The sequence below is a fragment of the Sinocyclocheilus anshuiensis genome, unplaced genomic scaffold (assembly GCF_001515605.1).
Source record: "Sinocyclocheilus anshuiensis isolate Anshui unplaced genomic scaffold, SAMN03320099.WGS_v1.1 scaffold166, whole genome shotgun sequence".
Taxonomy (NCBI): domain Eukaryota; kingdom Metazoa; phylum Chordata; class Actinopteri; order Cypriniformes; family Cyprinidae; genus Sinocyclocheilus; species Sinocyclocheilus anshuiensis.
Genome location: NW_015546050.1, coordinates 1,109,747 through 1,131,449, shown reverse-complemented (window position 1 = coordinate 1,131,449; position 21,703 = coordinate 1,109,747). Strand labels below are relative to the sequence as shown.

Here is a 21,703-nt window from a genome sequence, read left to right as displayed (position 1 = left end):
TAAAATAAAATTAAATTAAATTAAATTAAATTAAATTAAATTAAAATTACATTTACTTAAAGGAGTCTACTTGAAGTCTACTTTATGGCGATTAAGAATTTATAGTTTTTATTTATGCATTATTGTTTATATTTTGTGACTAGTTTAGTGCTGCCCCCGACTAAAGATTTTTCTAGTCAACAAACAGTCGACTAAACATGGGATTAGTTGACTAATTGCACATTTATATTAATGTAATGAATTAAATATATACAGGGGGGTGAAGAATTAAACTATAATGAGCCATTAATATATAACCTATTCCATCCTCAAGTGAAGCTTGCCGCAAAGCACCAAAAGTAGTGACAATGTGTTGGGAAAACTAGCAAGGAGATATTTTAATTGTTTATTAATAAACTGGTTACACTTTATTTCGATAGTCCACTTTAGACATTCTACTAACTATAAGTAACTTTGTAACTACATGTCAACTACATGTCAACTAATTCTCATTAATTTGCAACTACATGTCTACTAACTCTCAGAGTAGACTGTTAGGGTAGGTTTAGGGTTAGTAGAATAAGTTGACAAAGAAAGTGTTAGAAGCTATTAAGCAGACTGTCTACTAATACTCTACTAACTGCTAGTTGACATGTAGTTGCAAAGTTACTTACTGTTAATAGAATGTCTAAAGTGGACTATCGAAATAAAGTGTTACCAATAAACTAGTGTTTTCTGGCTGCAAAGATGAAGTGGACACGCCTCTCCTGGGACCATACTTTTGTCCTCTGTAGAGGACATTATGTTTTAGTGAATTTCTCTGAGACAACTCCCTCTACTTGGTCTTCAAATATGACAGACATTGACTGTATGATTAAATTCAGCACTCTTATGAAAACATGATCATATTTTGTAATTATCATTTAAATCAGACTCATTTTCAAATTGTTTGTCGCAAATGAACATCTCAGGACAACTTTAGTGGGGTTTCAAAGATTTTCTGCTGTGAGACATGCGTCAGTTTCATACTGTAGAGGACACCAGGACATACTTCATGCTCATCAGGCATTTTAGGTAGACATATTAAGTGAATAGGATAATAAATGATATATCAATATTTCTATGAAAAATTTGTTGTTGCATGAACATTTTGCTAAACTATTTCATTATTAAACTTCAGTTTTGTGCCCAAGGAACACATTAATATGCAAATTAGAGACAATTAATAGATACATAGACTATAATAGGAAAACCCATTTTTGGCCATGTTTATGCGCTTACTGTGAAAAGTAAAATGGTGTATCAAATCATTCTCTAATATCTTTCATACTATAGTTGAGAATCTTTGGACACATCTTTGTGCAAAGTTTGGTTGAGGTGGAAGTTTCCTGCACAGATGACTGTCTCTCCACTGTAAACTACAGGTGTGTGAGTATTTGTTTAAGTGCATTCAAACACGCTCATCAAGATTACAGCCCTGCCTTCCAGAGTGATTTGCAATCGCTCTGTTGTTCCTACTGTTATTGTAATACGAGGACACATGCATGATTTACCAACATAATATCTGGAGCAGCGGTGTACGGTAATGAACTGGAGCTGCATTTGAAGTGAGAATGTGAGTGAGATGGGCTCATTAGCAGAAAGCCTCGTCATGCACTAAACAATCAATGAACATACAAGTGCCAGACCACTTTTACATTCATGCACATCACATATGTTGAAGTCATTAAAAAGATTGCACTGCATTGAAACGATTTTTCTTTTCTTTATGGCATATAAGCACGAGTAGACATTATTTGACATTGTAAGCAAAAAACGATTCATCTTTGAAGCGCTGATCGAAACCTTGTCTGAGCATCATGCATTTCTGCTAAAATTTGTATATTTGTATAAGGAACAGTGTATGTTATTAAGTTACTGGTCATCATTTCGTACACATTTTGCACCATTTTTAATCACCTTTTGAATATGCCATGTAGCATTTCAACTAATCTGAGGTCGTGAAACCCCCCAAAAAGATAACAAATTGAATCAATGTAGGAGTAAATGTCTTATTTATTTTCTGTTGGGTTCCTGATTATCAAATGCATGGATCCCCAAGACCGTGGCCTTTAGAAAGGGATTTTGTGAGTCACTCCATCAAACTCAGTAATTGGTCAGAAAATTGAAATGTGAAAAATGCAAATTCATAACCAGTGAATAGATCATGCAAATATACATAAATTCATATTTCCATTAAGCATTGTTCATTTTGATATGTTGCTGCATTTCTAGTTTTTAGGATAATTTTCCCCAAAAAAAAAAAAAATGACCGCTAGAAAGTTAAAACTATGTACTCAAATATGTATTTGTCTGTCCATACAAATAATTAAAATATAAAGAAGAAATAAAGCAATGGCTAAAACAATAGTCTTTTTTCCCTTTGAAGACAGTTAAATGAAATGGCATCTACCTCATCACAGACCTTGATTAATTTCTAACCTGCTAGACAGTCATCCTCCAGCACGAGGCCGCAGCGCTTCTGCCGAACACACACTGACGTTCACATCACCATTCACACGAGAGCCCATTCAGAGCCACAGGCAGAAAAGGTCACTTTCAATAGAAACCCCAATAAAGAATGACTATTCAACATCACATGTAGCCAACAGAAGACTAGTCATCTCTAACAGCACAGAATGATGGTGAGGTTTTGCCTGGGTCTGTAGCACACTCTCTTTTGCATACAGTAGTGTTCGGATGAGCAACCACTGAGGACAGCTCAGTAAACAACATCTGTCTGTACATGCATCCCTCCCTGACCTCGTGTTTGATTTCTAATTGGTGTTAGTTATGGGTGTTCTGTGAAAAGAAGCCTTCGGCGCTGAATAAATGACAGGGGAGTCGGTCAGTGAGGATGATGGATGTTTAGCCCTTCATTGCCTTCCTTTACTCTGAATGAAGCCAAACCAGCATTTGGTTACTGGCATGACATCTTTAATTTCAACATGAAATCAAAATCTTAAAACATGTTCCTGGTTGTTATTCACAGTTTATGTGCATTTATGAAGACAGTACACTTATTTTAAGAGACAGTTATTTAACAAAATATATGCCACTGTTTGGAAGGGTCATTTTTTCCTCTTTCTTTCTTTTAGAATATTACAGTAAAAAAGACATTTTTAAACTGTCTACTGCCTACGCCTATATAGACTGCAGACTAAGTTTTCAGACAGTCATTAAATACACATTATGAAAGTTTGGAGTGTGAGAGTAAGGATGCACACTATAACTCATGACAAAGTGCCTGGTAATGGCACAATTATTTGATTTACAGTTTCATAGTTTCTAATATTGAATTACTAGTACCTCAGTTTGTAAGGATTTAAAGTGGTTGGACAATAATTCACCTGGCAATGGAATCAATTTTACACGCTACACATTATTTTCGAAGCATACTCGAAAAACACTGCAGATCTTATCCCAGACATCCCACCCTGCAGAAATGCATTTCCGGGAGATGAAATGGATGCACAAACACTCCCCTGTAGTGTAGTGTGACAAAATAATAGGAAATCTGAATGCAAGCGGTCACAGGAGACACATTTGAAACGCATGAAAATACCAGGTAAGAACGGTAATGTGTCTTGGCTGAACATTTGTGATCAGATCACGCAAAACACATCTCTCACACACTCGATTTCTGGGATATTGCATACAATATGCGGGAGACTCCTGGAATTTCTGGGAGAGGTGGGATGTCTGTTTCCCTCAGATCAAATATGGCACATTAATAGGAGGCACGTAAGATCCAGTGACATTTGATGTCATTGCTGCAACGTAAGCAATCTAGGCTTTAAAGGCTAATTGACCTGAGAGCTCAAGCGGTGGGCCAGATTTTCAGTGAATCCTGAAATATGATACTTCAAAGGGGTCATGAACTGAGAAATCAAATTCCCTTGATCTTTTGACATATAACAGGTCACTGTACTATAAAAACATCCTGTACGTTTCAAAACTCAAAACTTTCTGGTTAGTGCCAAAACATTTTTTTAAATTATTTATTTCTTTTTTTTTTAAATGCAATTACGTACAAATATTAGTACAAACATACACATCTCACAACAAATATGAAAAAAGGATGTGCATATACACAAGTAAAGAAAAAAGTATGCTTGGTGTAAAAAGGTAAAACATGTTGTACCATGTTGTTTCATTTCTTTTATAAAATGTTCACAATTGGGCTTAGCTTTAGCCCATTTCTTTACATGAATATGATATTTTCCAAGTAAAATAATTAACTGTGCAACAAAAGAAATTGTAGTGATCAATAGTATCTTGTACAAAACAAATATGACATCATACATTTGAATTTGTATTAACGTTCCAAACATCCTAGAAATGAGACATTTATACAAAAAATTCTTGAGTGTACACACTGAAAAATATTTTAAAAGATACCTCTCTTACTTTATTACTTATAAAAAACTTATTTGTTATTGACCTTACTTTCTTCCACTTAATGTTTTCATATTTAGATGACCAAAAGACTGTTGAGCATGGCACATAATTATTTTTGAACACTTATACACTATATAAGAATGATGTGCCATGCTCAGTTCAAGCTGTTACTGAATTTATCTTTAACAATATTAGTATCACCAATAAATATCATATCAGTACAAGTCATTGGCTGTTGGTCAACATTAACAGAGATACAACTTTACTTGGGATTGCATCAAAAATAACAGCATAGTCTTTTGGTTTCACAGGAATTTAATTTTTTTAAGGAATTCTGAGTATGACAAAAGCAAACCATGTTCATTAAGCAACTGACTAACAGTAAATATTCCATTGCCATACCATGTCTGATTAATGATTTATTTTTATTTTTATTTTGAATACAAGATATCTCTATTACTCTACAGAAAATGATGTGGTGTAAAAATGTGCTTCTAGATTGTTAGTTCAAAAACACCTTTTATTGAAACCAAGATTATGACGTCATAGTGCCACGAAAGACCGCCTCTGCTGAAGACGATCAAGGCCTACTTCTACATCACTGCCTCTTTAGTCCCGCCCACTGATGTTTTCCGAGTCTTGACTCCCCGCCTATAAAAACAGTGTCAAAAACGGTAAAAAAATAGGGTAATTACTTCTAAATTATGATGTTTTTTACGTACAAATCCTACTAACATTGTAAGTGGACCTCAGAGAACATTATAAAATAAATAATAATAATATAATAAAATGCATTTCAATTTCCCCTTTATTCATATTAATGCATGAGAAACAACGTGCTCATAACCTTGGCTAACGTTCTGCAAGGCTTTTTCAAAGCTAAGAACAGACGTTCTTCTAGTAATGTTACTAAAACGTTTGTTCAAAGTCATATAGTCTTTAATAACATTATCAAAATGTTAGCACAAAAAAATTAATTAGGCCTATATATATACATTGTTCATGGAACATTTTTCTTAAAGGGGTCATATGATGCTTTTTTAAACTGAAACCACGCCTTCTTTCTTTGCGTGCACATTTGGGCTGCATTATGCTAATATTTCCACATAGTGAGGTAGATATGTGGGGGCGTGTTAGAACGAGCCGTTTTAGGGGGGCGTGGCAGAGTCTTAACTTTGATAAAGAATATCTCTTTGGTTTTGAGACTTTAGTCTTTGCAACTTCGGGGATCTTATCTATGCACAATCAGCTTGTAACACTCCAAAGAGAAAGGAAAACTTGAAATCGCATCATATGACCCCTTTAAACATTTTAGTTGGATGTTAGCCTAATGGTTTTTAAACTTGACTTACTGTTTCAGATAGTTCAGATAAGTGTTTGCAAAATGGTAAAATTAAACATCCTCTATTTTTTTTTCTAAAATTACTTAACTAACTAAACTTAACTAAATTATTACTTAACTAACTTAAACTTAACTAAACTAACTAAGAAAAAATGTTATGATTATTATTATTATTAACTGGACGGTTTAACTTAACCTACTTATGAGAAAAGTAGCATATTTTTGTTAGCTGGGGTAAAGTTAAAAATGGAAAGTTTGGAACTGGTTGAAATGTGAAGCTAAACGATGAGCATATAACGCAACTGTAGAGCGATACGCGCAAAGATATTAAAAAGGATTGTTTACATGCAGCAAATAGAGAAAAAAAATCCATCGCGAAACTACCAGTTCATAAGTCTGGATTCTGGAATCACACCCCTAAATGGGCGATTTACAGCTCAAATACACACTTTTGTGAGGTGAAATTAGCTAATAAGCACTTTAAAGGGGTCATATGATGCTGCTAAAAAGAACATAATTTTGTGTATTTGGTGTAATGAAATGTGTTTATGCGGTTTAAAGTTAAACAAACACATTATTTTCCACATACTGTACATTATTGTTTCTCCTCTATGCCCCGCCTTTCTGAAACGAGTCGATTTTTACAAAGCTCATCGGTCTGAAAAAGCGAGGTGTGCTCTGATTGGCCAGCTATCCAGTGCGTTGTGATTGGCCGAATACCTCAAGCGTGTGTCGGAAATGTTACGCCCCTCACCATACTGTTGTATTCCCTCAGCGACCAGCACGGATCAGCTCTAGGCATGACGACCAAACAAAGTAGTTTCGCTTTCACAATGAAGCACACAGCGCCTTCACGACATGGCTGCAGCGGCAACAATACTACAGTGAGAATAAAAGTTACGTCTTCTTTCTTTGCGTGAACATTTGGGCGGCTTTATGCAAATCTTCCCACATCGTGAGGTAGATATGTGGGGGCGTGTTAGAACGAGGCGTTTTAGGTAGGCGTGGCTGACTCTTAACTTTTATAAAGAATATCTCTTTGGATTTGAGACTTTAGTCTTTGCAACTTTACAGATCTTCTTTATGCACCACGAGCTTGTAACACTCCAAAGAGAAAGGAAAAATTTAAATCGCATCATATGACCCCTTTAACTAAATTACGAGCTGCATTTATTTGAAGCCTCGTTTACAAACTGAGGAACGAGTGGAAATTATGTTCTGTGGTAATCAAGCGCATCTGAACTAGTGCGAACACAGAAACGGGTAAACTAACCGGAGTCCGATGCAGGAATTCTCCAGGGTGCTGAAAGTACACTACTTCATCCACACTACTGAGAGAGGGAGAGGGGCGATCAGCCACACCCGCTTCAGCTTATTGGGCATCTTTCCGTGGAACGTCACATGCAAAACAGCCACACGTTTATGCCGATGAATTATAGATTAAAGGGAGGCTTAAAATGCAGATTCGGTCCAACACACAAACACGGAACTCGATCGACGCACGGTCCGACTGCGCGCGCCTCATCCACCGATGACTGAGGAGATGCGTCCTGACGAGCCCTGCTGAAGAGCTCCAGCGTTCCCAGCGATCTCCGTTTGACAGCGTTCACTCACAAACAGCACGGCGAAGACAGAAAACCGCACGATGCTTGGATTCTGCAGAGATGGGACAGCGGTGGCTCTCATACTGCTCAATGCACTGGTGCTCATAGCTGCAGCAGACGAGGAGGTCATCTTTACCGATCATTTTCTGGTCCAGTTGCACGAGGGGACGAATGAAGATGCTCATCAACTCGCCCGGGAGCATGGCTTTGGGAGTGCAAGGAAGGCAAGTAGCAGTATGCACAGCAGAACGCCTTCAAAACTGCCACTTTGATGCTTGCATGTTTGTTTTAGACTTTTATAATAATGCAATCACATATATATCAATCTGAGTACAAGGTGTTCTTGTGTACAACTCAAACAAAGCAAGTGCTACATTCATTCAGCAAAATACAAGCGTAGAAGTTGATAGGTTGGTAAATAAAATTGCTCTTCTGTTACAGTACATTTACAAAGTCATGCCTAGTTTATTGTTTTTTAATGGTCATTACAGATCATTAGGGTTTCCTACAGAAATCTTAAAGGAAAGTGTACAGGATTCATACTGGAACTGCCAAATCCTACAGGGATAAATAAGAACACTTTAAAAATAAAATCCTTCTTATTATAATAATACATGTGAAAACAGGAATGGCAGTTTATCCAGTGGGATTTTTGCCCATATTTGATGTCATAAGCATCCATAGGATTGGTTCCAAATTATGATTCCAATAGAAATCCTGCACACATCGCTTGTAAGATCATTTGACTAGTGTGGAACTAGGAGACTGATATCATACAGATATTCAGGTAATTATGAAAACAGCATCATTAGTATGTGGATTTTTAAAAGTCAACACAAATGAATCCCAATTTCTTGTTTGGAGTACAATAGAAATATTCAAATAAAAAACAACACATGAACCCCTCAGAATTGCAGAAAATAGCATTATGCTAATATGATTATTTTCAGTTGCATAAGTGTTATGAGCAATAAGAAAATGACTGAGAATGACTCTAGTGTAAATAGTAAACATATTTTTTATCTGACATCGCAGTGTTTATTTACCCCATCTTCACGAAGGGCCGTTTATCACCGAACAGAGCACTTGATTAGCCTGACAAATCAGCCTTGTCAAATGTCAAAGCATGGCTTATTAGGAATAACACCTGACTGATTATCATATGTATGGCTTATTGATTTTGACAAGTTTTTTGGGGGGAGGGATTTTGTCCTCGTAATTCACACACACTTTGTCTGAGCCAGTATATGCTCCCCTTCCTTGAATTATGTAATTCTCTGCTTTCTTTGCTCAAGAAAGACGCACCTTAATAAACACTGAACTCTGAGATGGAGCCTATATAGCCTATGGAGCCTATAGTTTTACTGGAGAGTCTTCAGCTTTTCACTCGCATTACTTGACCTCAGTTCATCAGAATTGACTATCAGTGCTTCTCATTCAGGGATTTTCCCTTTTCTTTTCTTTAACATGGCAAGCCTCATAGAACAGGATTCTAATTTACAATGTCAGCCTGGTGAAATGACTTTGTCCTCCTGAAGTAGGGGAACAATTAGGAACAAATAAAAATAAATGAAATGAATTACACCAAAAGGTGTACACAAATGAAAAGAGCTAACATTTCATATAAACTACAACATTATAATTTAATCTATCGCAAGACAGTTGAGATAAAAAAAAAAATAAAAAATACAATACAGCTACCAAAATATTGCATGGTCAGAAAGCTCTCGGATTTCATAAAAAATATCTTAATTTGTGTTATGAATACGAACAAAGGTCTTACAGATTTGGAACGACATGAGGGTGAGTAATTAATGACAGAATTTTCATTTTTGGGTGAACTAACTCTTTAACATTATCAGTCATATTTGGGGAAAACATGAATCTAATGGGTTTCCATAATCCTATTCCACACTTCTTAAACTCTGCTGCTCTTCTAATCGAGGTGCGTTTAATTGCAGCTTCCTTTTGCCGAGGGACTATTTCATTTCTACCCATGGGAAATCCCTAAAACCAGGAGGAAACGCAGCCTTCAGCAGCACCGGCGCCTGGCGAAGGATCACCGGGTAAGACCAGAAACTCACCATGTGTTTGTTCCCATAGAAACTAGCCCAGGCACCGGAAAACAATAGCCGATCTGATGCCAGAGCCATTGTTTGTAGAAGTTAAAGGCTAACATGCCAATCACCGAAAGACTCTGTTTTAGCTCGTACCTTGGCTTGATGTTTGAGTGGTATTTTATCAGGCATTATGACATTACGCAGTTTGATTGAGGTTACATTATGAAAATTCTTAGTTGCTGATGGTGCTCTAGGTGCGCTAAAATATAGAATATAGTAACAGAGACGTGTTTGTCTTTATGTTATGATGTGAACGGTTGAACAAAAGGTGTGTCGACTCCATCCATTAAGTGCTGGTTATTTCACAGACACAAAAAGTGAAATATACAGCTGTGCTCCTGGATATCACCCACTCCCACTTAAACACAGTTTTGGTTTCCAGTCTGTCTGGAGCTACTACTTGACTGGAGAACTACTTGTTCATAAAAATAAATGAACCATGGTTTTTTGAGACAGAACATGGGAACTCACATTAGAGGATCTGTTCACTTTCGGCACTTTTAATAACGAAACATCTATTAATGTTCAATTGTGGTTTTCATTCGGGCTTGAAGAGTTGAATTATTTATTAGTCCGTTCATCAGGGCTGAGTGTGTTAACTCATCCTTTCACATTAAATGAGGGAAAAAGGCATTATCAGGAATTTGGGGATGAAATCAAGCACCACCTCAAACCACCTGACTAATGCCCACTCTTCAATATCCACTCATTTCCTGATGGATAAAATCAATCCGACCCTGCATTTTCTCCTGATTGATTATCATCTCCCAAAATACATCACATGATGAGAGCGAGATGTCATAAAATCAGTGTTACACAAGAAAGAAAATTGTCTCCACTAACTAATGCCCCTGAAATTATACATGCATTAACTCTAATGTAAAAAGTCCCATTATTCCATCTATTGTACAGATGATGTCTGATAACTTCCCCAATCTGAGTTTGGATTCAATTAAAGGCTGTTCCAACAAGCAGGGTAATAAATTCAGAAGTGACAGACCTATCACATTCAATCCATTCATCATCTTGACAAATGACACGCGCGTCTCATTAACAGACTGTGATGTGCTTTAGCTCAGCGGTTCTCACTGATGGGCCGAAATCAGGTCATGGACAGTGGGGAAAAACTATTGCAAATGCAAATAATAGAAACGTATAACTAACTGTGTGTCCAATCAAACTAAAAAATTGACTCAAACACTCAGACAGACATGGCCTCATCTGTACTCAGCCATGAACAAAACCACAGAAAGTACAGGAAAATATGACCCAACTTTTTTTTCAAAATACAATACAATATTCCTATTGTATTAATGTTCAAATACAATAGGAATAAACACTTTTGTTGGTTTGTGCATGGAAGATGTTCAGAAAGCGAAATGGACAGCTTCGTTGCATTGATTTTGTATATTGTAGAGCCTATGCATTTCATTGTGAAATAATTAAATTCCAAAGTTAAAAAATGCAAAAATTCAAAATTCAAAAAAATTCAAATTCAAAAGCCAAATTCCTATTACCTCAACAGTGTGTCGGCTTTAGGCGCTCATTCATATTCATATTCAGGCCCTTCAGAATCAGTGCTTACAGATGAAGGGGAGGTTTCTCCATCACCACAATCATTTCAGCTCAAGTGTTGTCTCAGAGCGTGGTGTATTGATCTGTTTCTTGTTTTTGTGCTCTGCTCGTTCACACGCTCCTCTCTGGCTGTTTCCACTGAGACTCTGCTAATGTTTGCTTTGCTCTTCATTTGGACAGTCTCTCCCTTTCTGTCCTGTTTAGATGTTACGTAACAGCGTTCTTCATTATGCTGCTGAATGTCTCCCTGAAGTCAACATGACTGTCTACGATCTGTTTTACTTCCGGATTTCTGAATCAAGTTATTACATTTTAATGAAGGATTACGCAGATGACGTGCACTACTGATCTGTACCGATCAATAAGACCAGGAATGTGTGTTGAGGGTCATAACATTTACTTCGATCTCATTTAGAAGTGAGCCATTGGCTCATAGGCGGAGCGTGTGAAAGGGCTGGGCAAGGCTTAGCCTTCCATGGGTCTGAAATTAAAGGCACAATATGTAATTTTCACCGCTAGAGGGCGCGTATTCAGCAAAATATATAACACTGTTCTAGTGGTTTTTGGATATTTTAATAAAAAAATCTTACATATTGTGCCTTTAATGGGGGGCTTGGGACAAAAAATGTCACCAAATTGGACAAATATGCCCCTGTACAATTAAACTAAATCTATTAAGGATGTCATGAATAAAGTGAAAATGAAAAGTGTTGATTGCGGCATTACATTTAGATCTGCTAATGATGCAACGAAATTATTTTTAAGTGTTTTTACAGTGTTGCGCATCATAACCAATCACACACAATTTTGTTGAGCTTATGAATGCAATGGCCAATCAGAAGCTTCCAGATGAGTCATCGCTGGAAGTTCAGTGCGCGCGCTCGCTGACTGAATTCTGCACGTGAATTCTCTCATCGTAAACAACAAAGTCGAGATGTACATACGATGTACTGTAAGTAAGAGATTCATTTGACAGTGTAGACAGCTTCAATGATTATAACGGGGGAGTTTTTTGAGCATGCTTAAAGGGGACATAACACACATTTTCTGCCAATCTCATATTAATCTTGAGTACCTATAGAGTAGTACTGCATCCTTCATATCTCTGAAGAGTCTTTAGTTTTATCAGATTTATAAAAGACAGATACAGCTTTACCGAAAACAGTAGAGCTCCTGGAGGTGTGCCATGGGCGGAGCTAATGAGTCACGAGCACTTGCAACTTTTGCGTAGCGATCGTCTGCAAGCTGTGACATCGCCATAAATAAAACAGGAACAAAAACTTTATTGACTTAAATTAACTATGGCTAACGAATTAACAAATGAAGCACGTTGATGGGTGCGCTCTCGCTCTGGTTGATGTGTGCGCACGCTTAGCCTGGAGAAGTGCCTATACAAGGAATTCTTATGATGTCCCTTTATGATGTCATACAGGGCCATACTTGAAAAAAAAAAGTTTCCTTAAGGAGTGTATTTGGCACAGTCATACAATCAACTCGTTTTTGAAACTTTGGCCATGTTTAGCATGAGAATACAACTCTTTAACAGTGTAAATAACTCAGAATGCATGAAATAGCATTAGACCTCCAGTTTAAACTCGCACTAGACTGAAGTCAGTCATGCTCTTTGATAATGTAAATATTCTTTGCTCGCTTTTTGTATATAAATTATTCACTGTTTGAATAACCGTGAAAATGAAAGCATTATAATTAGTAACTTACAATATTTGTATTAAATTATGATCATGTTATATACAAATTCAGTTAAAGGCTCTACATTAAAAATATTTTGTGACATGACACCCATATCTGGTACTTATGGAAGCCCGTTTCCTCCACTGAATAAAAAAAAAAAAAAAGGTAGTTGCTTTTTTCCCCCTCGCAATTGTGAGTTTACATCTCACAGTTCTGCCTTTTTTCCTCAGAATTTCGTGATATTCTGACTAATTCTGACTTTTTCTCGCAATTGCAAGTTATACAGTCAGAATTGTGAGTTATAAACTCGCAATTGTAAGAATTTTTTTCCCCTCAGAATTGGACTTGTTAATCATGCTAGTGACATGCTAATCATGCTAGCAACATGCTAGTAACTTGTTAATCATGCTAACAACATGCTAGTAACTTTGCAAATCATGTTAGCAACATGGTAGTAACTTGTTAATCATGCTAACAACATGCTAAGCATGCTAGAAACATACCAACATGTTTGTAGCTTGCTAATAATGCTAACATGCTATTAATTCGCTAATCATGCTAGCAACATGCTAGTAATTTGCTAATCATGCTCGTGACATGCTAATCATGCTATAATCATGTTAACAACATGATAGTAGCTTGCAATCATGCTTGCAACATGCTAGTAACTTGCTTATCATGCTAGTAACATGCAAATCATGCTAACAACAATGCTAGCAACAGGCTAATCATATTAGAAACACACTAGTAATGTGCTTATCATACTAAAACATGCTAGCAACATGGAAGACATTGTGCACTTACTGTTGCTACCTTGGAAATGCATGTATTTTCTTTATGGAATGCAAATCTGGTACTTGTTTTTCTATCACTTGGATTAATTTCATAATTTTCATAAATGTCATTACTTTTATTAATATTCTTATTTAAAGTTGCTTTGGGTGATCTGACTGCAAAGAAAAAGGAAAGTACTCATGGTGATGCACATATGAAGAGTAGGGTGCCATTTTGAGAAGCAGCATCATCTGAGTCATGAGTGTGTGAGATGTGAGGAGATAAGACGGGCTGTTCTGAGTGTCATCCCACAGGAAACACCAGCGCATCCAGAGCACACAGGGTTAACCAGCATATGTCTGAATGTGTCCTCTGATATTTTTTGGGCTAACGGATTGTAAAACACAATGCGACTGATTGCAAAATTGGTAAATTAAAGGTAATGTGTCCTTCAGTACTGATATACGGTAGTGTAGAAATTGTTCTGCAAAATTGTGAATCTTTACGATAGACATAACCAACCCATAAACCCATGAAGCCAATTTAATCCAGAGAACAGCACTTGTACCTGTCACTTTCCTTACTTTCAGCTCAAATTCTTACAACTCAATTATCATGTCCTTGAATCCAGTGCCTGGCAGAGCTGGATTTCCCTCTTTTGCAGAAAGTAGCACATGCTCTAAATAGAATAGACGTTTGCACAATGACCAAAATCTCATATCACAGTATGAGTCATTTTTTATCACAGTAATATCATGAAATATATTTCTCCTAAATATTTGAGGAAAACTGGTTTATACCAGGGTTATTAAAAACGGTTACTCGAAATATACAAACATAGCACAAGTGTTAACAATACCCGACAACTGAAGAGTGCAAGACATGAACTTAAATACACTAAGAAAACAAGGGTAATTAATGATACACACCTGAGCACCCAACCAATCTGAAACCATGCCAACAAACTCAACTATGGGAACAGTGCAAACTGACCAAACAATGTGAAAGTGTGACGGTACACCCCCTCCGGGAAGGCGCGACCTCACGCAGGCAGATGGAGGAGGCTTAGATGGAGGACGGAAAACTGGGAAAGGAACAAAAAAAGTTCAGGGGGGTGCAGATGGTGAAGTAATCCCATGGATGGTCTTGAACAGGGAAGGGTAGATGGTAACCCAGTTGCTGGAGGGAGGAGCCATGGAGGAAGAAGACCAGATGACCTCATGGGGACGACGGCAACCTCGGAGATGGAGCCCACCGCGTAGCTGGAAAGCTGATGAAGAGGAGAGACATCAAAGACCTAGGTGGCCGCAACGGAGCCGCAGTGACGACCCCCTGAGACAGAAGCAGGAATCTGGGGGGCAGAGGTTAAACTGGAGCGACTGAGGGTGGAGCCAGCCGAAGCCGAAGGGGTGGAGTGCCAGGCGAAGGCAGTGCGATGTTGACCCTTGTGGAGCTGAAGTACCGAGGAAGCCCAACGAGGCTGAATGCCTGATGGTCTCTGATGACATCGAGGGTGGAAGAAGTGCAGGTGTAGGAGTCAGGATGATGGGTTGAGGTGGAATGGAGCACTCAGAGGCCAAAGGCAGAGCTCAGCAGACCCGAGGTGTAAACACACCACTGAGAGGAGGCGGTGTTAGGCTTGATCGCTCCTCCTGATGTTGGTTCCAACATCGTGGCTGAGGTGCCCTTTCCGTTTGCAGCTCATGCAGTAGCTCCTTGCAGCGGGGCGGTGTTTGGTTTGGCACTGGGTTGGGAGTGGGGCTGGCGTTGTCGTCTGCTGGGCCAACGAAGAACATGGATCCTCATTATTCCAGCACTGACTCCACAAATGCAGCAAAGCTCCCTCGAGGACCCTACCCGGACAACTGGACCTTTGTTGAGGTATCGAGTCCCGTGAAAAGTAACGAACAAAGGCAGTCTTCCGGGAAGTTTGACTGATGGGCGAAGTCAAGGAATTCTTCCAAATGTTCCTTGAGGGAGCAGTTCCTCTACTCAAGGCATGTTAGGTGAACAGCAGGGATGTCCATCATGAAAACAAAGTAAAAATAAAAAAAGCACACAAAAGAAAAAAGTCTTCACCGCTAACCACTTTCTAGGTCGGGTATTATGTCACAGCTCTGGTTGCACAAAGCACCTGCGCAACGAGGAAGAAGATAGGTAATCCAAACAGTCTTTAATAGTCCACAGGTAAATTCAGATACATGGTGATAACCAAAGCACAAGGGTTAACAATACCCAACAACTGAAGAGTGCAAGACATGAACTTAAATACACTGAGAAAACAATGGTAATTAATGATACACACCTGAACTAAATGACAACCAATCTGAAACCATGACAACAAACTCAACTATGGGAACGGTGCAAACTGAAAACAAAGTCCAAACACTGTGAGAGTGTAACAACTGCCCAGATTACTGTACTGTGTTTGTAGTCTGAATTATTGCTTTAAATAATCTATATTAAGCTATGACATAAATTCAGCATAACCTTGTCATATTTATCAGTGATGCATTAGAAATAACTTTCGATCGCTCGTAATTGTATTACCACATGGTTCTGTATTTGTGAGGCTTTCCAATTTGTTTTGAGATTTACAATTCAAAATTGTCAGTTTTCTATTTTTCCCAGTATGCTTAATGTATTTTAGCATGACCCTTACTTGCAGAGACATCAACTACAGGAGACAAGCTGATTGAATGACTGAATCTGAGACCTGAATGAGTGTTTCATCTGTTGATTTACTCTCACACTGGATCAATGGGGTCAAAGAGCTCTGACCTCTCCTGCGTCTCCAGCTGCTGTCGTTTATTTCCACGACTAAGAGTTATTTGTAATCTCAAAGAGAGCTTTGTGCATTTCATTGTTAGTGTTTTTGTAATGATATTTTAATGGATGTAAAGATCCAAAGTAATTACAATAATTTGCCGCATATTGTGCTCAATGAACAGATTTATTCCAACATGATTTGAAAAAATTATAAAATGCCACTACATAATTTGTGTCCTTATTTTTCTGTATTGACCAATCAGAATGCAGGACCACGACTATATGTTTCATAATAGACTCTCATCTAAGGTCAGGAATACCATCTGCTCACTGAAATAATCAAAACGTCATCAGCTATCAGTGTTTTGAGCATTAAAATGTTCTCTAATCTGTTAGTCTTTACACTTGGCGATGCAACCAAGATCAAAATCAAAATTAACAATCAAAATGGCTGTGAAAATGAAAATGCTCAATTGATGCCAGTATTTTGGTTGTCTGGGGAGGTTAGTGCCGCCATCAAAGCGCTCTTTGAATGCGAGTGCAGACTTTGATCTGTTATCTGTGGCGAGCGCACATGCTAATGTGAGAGTGTCATTGGGGTTTTCTTTGTCTGTGAGGAATGGCTGACGTCATGTTTTGCAGTGGTGGGCTTCTGCTGCTGCTAAGGTCAAAGGTCACACTGTGAAGCTGCTTTAAAGGACAGCCATCCAGCCATGAGTAATCCTGTACTCTGAACCTCTACAGGCTGTGAATATTGTGCTGTGCTCGGCTGATGAGACTTCTTGGCTGATCACCAACAGATGCTGGTGTTCCCAACAGGCTTTTCAACTTCAATTTTATTTTTTTCTTGCTGTGTTTATAAACAGGGTTTTAATATTAAGAACAGTACACAACCTGCCTGTGCATGCTAATGTGTGAATGCCAGTATATGTATACAACAAGGGCACAAAAGTAGCAAAAAACTGCCAAGAAACTGTCATACAAAGCTGAAAATACACTCATACCTCATGGGAAACAACCACTGAGAAAAACTTGAAAAAAAAAACACACATACATGTCCATTACAGTCCTTTTTTTTCTTGAACATTTAAAAGGAGAAAGGTGTCCTGCAGTGCACCATCGTAGTCTTCGTATTAGGAGGTGTGTCAAATCTCAAACGTTACATTACAATCTGCAGTGCTAATGCAGTACAGCACAGCGGCCACCGTATCAGAAAACTTGAAAGGTAACGTTAAACACAGTTCGGAAAACAATGACAGAACTAATTCTGCTCTATTCTGCTAAAATGAACAATAATCTCCTAAAAATGATGTTACACAAGCATTCACTCACCTCATCCACGTTGAACATGCTTCTTCGCACGCAGCCCAACGGACAGCTTCCTCAAATTCATGAGTTGTTCGACTGAAATTCCTCCACGGTTTAGTTAGTTCGCTGTATAGTCTGCCCGTGTCTCCTTGTTTGATGTTGCACTGCGATGTCTCATGTTTCAAACATGAGTCTAATGTCTAGATTTGCTGAATATTTTTTTTTCTTGGAAAGGACTCTGATATTAAATTCATGAACAAATTTGACTCCTGCGCATGAATCCATGTTCAGAGATTTGGCCGGTTAGTGCCAAAAAGCTACAACTTAAAATGTTAAGTTCACTGAACTAAATTGGGCTCTTTGAATTTCAGTAACATTAAACTGACTTAAAAAATCAAGTTGAATCTAGTATAACTTGTAAAAAAAAGTTGAAATTGCTTAAATTATTTTTATGAGTTAAGGTAACTTAAAAACATAAGTTGTCATGGCTTTTTCATCGTATCATTTTTTACAGTGTGTGTAAAAACCTTTAGTATGTCAGCAAAACCAAATAAGAATTTTGAACCTGGCTTTATCAAATGTTCAGATTTCTGAAATATATGCACATTTGTGCATATTTACTAAGATAATGCCTCATTTGCAAATTTAAACATAAAAAAAAAATTTCAAAAAACTTGGAATAAAAACTATTTGCAATTCATACTGTAAACAGTCAACTGGAGAAGTATGGTGATATCCATTAGTTACTGTACATCTGCCTTAAACAAAAAATAAGCAAAAATGAGCACAGAGACATTCTCTCTTAGACTGCACTTTGCTGCATGCTAGCTTATTGCTTGGTACACAATTTGTTGAATGAAACGTGATATTCAAGTAAAGAAGTGTGAGCCTGGAAGGCTGAAATCCAATGAAATCCAATGAAAGTTGGCTTAACTTTACTCAGTAACGAATACCAACTCAAACGCGCGAAGCCTGACTGGGATAAACTTCCAGTGGGCGCGAAAATGCCGAGCCTGCTCAGCAAAGCCAACTGGTAACTTACCCACTTTAACGGTAAAATACACCTATAATCGCTCAAATTGCCCATCTTAACGATGTTTAACAGGTGGAGAAACAAATTTGTGTCAAATCTCAAACGTTACATTACAATCTGCCGTGCTAATGCAGCACAGCACAGCGGCCACCGTATCAGAAATGCAAAACTTGAAAGGTAAACACAGTTCGGAAAACAATGACAGAACATAACTTATTCTGCTAAAATGAACAATAATCTCCTAAAAATGATGTTACACAAGCATTCACTCACCTCATCCACGTTGAACATGCTTCTTCGCACGCAGCCCAACGGACAGCTTCCTCAAATTCATGAGTTGTTCGACTGAAATTCCTCCACGGTTTAGTTAGTTCGCTGTATAGTCTGCCCGTGTCTCCTTGTTTGATGTTGCACTGCGATGTCTCATGTTTCAAACATGAGTCTAATGTCTAGATTTGCTGAATATTTTTTTTTCTTGGAAAGGACTCTGATATTAAATTCATGAACAAATTTGACTCCTGCGCATGAATCCATGTTCAGAGATTTGGCCGGTTAGTGCCAAAAAGCTACAACTTAAAATGTTAAGTTCACTGAACTAAATTGGGCTCTTTGAATTTCAGTAACATTAAACTGACTTAAAAAATCAAGTTGAATCTAGTATAACTTGTAAAAAAAAGTTGAAATTGCTTAAATTATTTTTATGAGTTAAGGTAACTTAAAAACATAAGTTGTCATGGCTTTTTCATCGTATCATTTTTTACAGTGTGTGTAAAAACCTTTAGTATGTCAGCAAAACCAAATAAGAATTTTGAACCTGGCTTTATCAAATGTTCAGATTTCTGAAATATATGCACATTTGTGCATATTTACTAAGATAATGCCTCATTTGCAAATTTAAACATAAAAAAAAAATTTCAAAAAACTTGGAATAAAAACTATTTGCAATTCATACTGTAAACAGTCAACTGGAGAAGTATGGTGATATCCATTAGTTACTGTACATCTGCCTTAAACAAAAAATAAGCAAAAATGAGCACAGAGACATTCTCTCTTAGACTGCACTTTGCTGCATGCTAGCTTATTGCTTGGTACACAATTTGTTGAATGAAACGTGATATTCAAGTAAAGAAGTGTGAGCCTGGAAGGCTGAAATCCAATGAAATCCAATGAAAGTTGCCTTTGCTTTGTTTTTCAGGTGAAAAATGTGTTTCCTCAGGAGGGTTTTGGCCGCCAAAAGAGGGGCTACAGAGAAATCAGTAACACTGACGTCAATATGAGTGACCCGCTTTTCACCAAGCAGTGGTATCTTGTAAGTAATTACAGTTCGTAATGTCTTCATTTGATTTGACCTTCAGCATTGGAACTGATTGCATTGGATTAGCCGGGATCGCCAATTCTCTTCATTTAAACCATTTTCCTCATTAGCCATCACTGTCAACATTGGTGCGTGAGCCAGCATCAAAACACGCTGATATCTTCCTTATTTCTCCAGGGCTAATCGTGACAGGCATCCCTGTCTGTTTTGCCAGGGAGAACAGTTTAATTTTGTTTGTCAGTTATAAACACTGAACAGCAGGGTTTCAGCCAAGTGTAATATCTGTGTGACATTTATTTTCCCTCCCGCACCACCTCCCTCATAACATTTTCGACGCATTGGGTGCTCCGCTTGTGTGACGGTTTGGTTTTGTTTGATTAGATAAATACAGGCCAAGCGGATGGGACCCCAGGGCTGGATCTTAATGTGGCAGAAGCCTGGAACATGGGCTTCACCGGCAAAGGTGTTACCATCGCCATCATGGACGACGGTGTGTGAAATCTGGCAACCATAGACCAGTTATTTAAGACTTAAAGGCCGCAATAATGTGCAAAAATGTAAACATTAAACATCCAGTAATGTGTCCTTTTGCCATCACTTTGCAGGTATTGATTACCTACATCCAGATCTCGCCTCAAATTACGTAAGTGCTTTTTTTCTCCATCATTTGATCCACATGTTTAATATGATTTGAAGTAACCTTGTTGGATGGATGGACAGATATGCAGATATGCTATATTGTCATTGAGCACCTTTACTTGCACACCAATACGCTGATAACTCACAAAAAGCAGCTTATTGAAAAACCCGTTGTCCCAGTTTACATGCAAACCCATAACCCCGCAATGCAATTAAACCACATTTACAAGACTTTATTAATAAATCAGTTTATTTCCCAGTAGTGACATCAATTGATTGGTTTCACAACAATATCATATAAACAGTTTACATGATATTAGATGACTTATATCATGTGAAACCTCAGTCTTGAGTCTTGAGTTGTCCTCGGCTCGTGACAGATTTCCCAACCGGCTGTTTAAGGTTAATGTAGAGCGCTAAGCAAGAGCAAAAGAAAGCGTAATTTTGCAATTTTCAACCTAATTAATGTTTAATATTCATGTGGCTTATGAAGCAATGCAGCATGTTCACAGTGGACTAAATCCAGCATATGGCAATGATCCCAGTTCTAACAGGTTGCAAAGACAGGCTTTCTTTTGCTCAAACAGATGACACATTTGCATCCTGTGTGCGATTAAATATGCAGCTAATGGTGGAGTTATCTTCTTCTCTGAAATGGGAGTTTGCGGCACCTCGGCAATTAAGAGATGCTGCCACACATCAAACAATTCATACAGCAGATCTCTTTCCATTTTTACTTCACCCTGTGTCTCTGAAAACATGCTTCTGTCAGTCCGTCTTGACTTTTCATTCATGTGGACATGCTAAAATACTCTTACAGTGTTTCCTGCACTCATGTTGAGGGCAGTGTCACGGCAAAAGCAGTAATGTTTTAGTTATGATGTTTAGAGTTGTGAGCTTGTTAGTCTGATTTGAATGAGATGAGAAAGAGTGATTCTGTGCCACAAAGTCTATGAATAGTTAATGCATGTTTCTTTTGTGTTGTCCTCACTGGTTGCACGCAACAACAAACATACAGGTGCATCTCAATAAATTAGAATGTCGTGGAAAAGTTCATTTATTTCAGTAATTCAACTCAAATTGTGAAACTCGTGTATTAAATAAATTCAATGC

General features: G+C 37.9%; 1 protein-coding gene across 1 annotated transcript in view; it reads left to right on the top strand.

Moving 5' to 3' along the window:
- Window positions 1–7,053: 7,053 nt before the first annotated feature.
- Window positions 7,054–21,703, top strand: part of LOC107699156 (neuroendocrine convertase 2-like) — a 68,424-nt gene continuing 53,774 nt past the window's right edge. Inside the window, exons 1-5 of the mRNA XM_016500340.1 lie at window positions 7,054–7,589; window positions 9,327–9,431; window positions 19,832–19,945; window positions 20,333–20,441; window positions 20,557–20,594. Coding sequence (XP_016355826.1) covers window positions 7,407–7,589; window positions 9,327–9,431; window positions 19,832–19,945; window positions 20,333–20,441; window positions 20,557–20,594 — 549 coding nt within the window. The 5' untranslated portion in view covers window positions 7,054–7,406. The remainder of the gene's footprint in view (window positions 7,590–9,326; window positions 9,432–19,831; window positions 19,946–20,332; window positions 20,442–20,556; window positions 20,595–21,703) is intronic.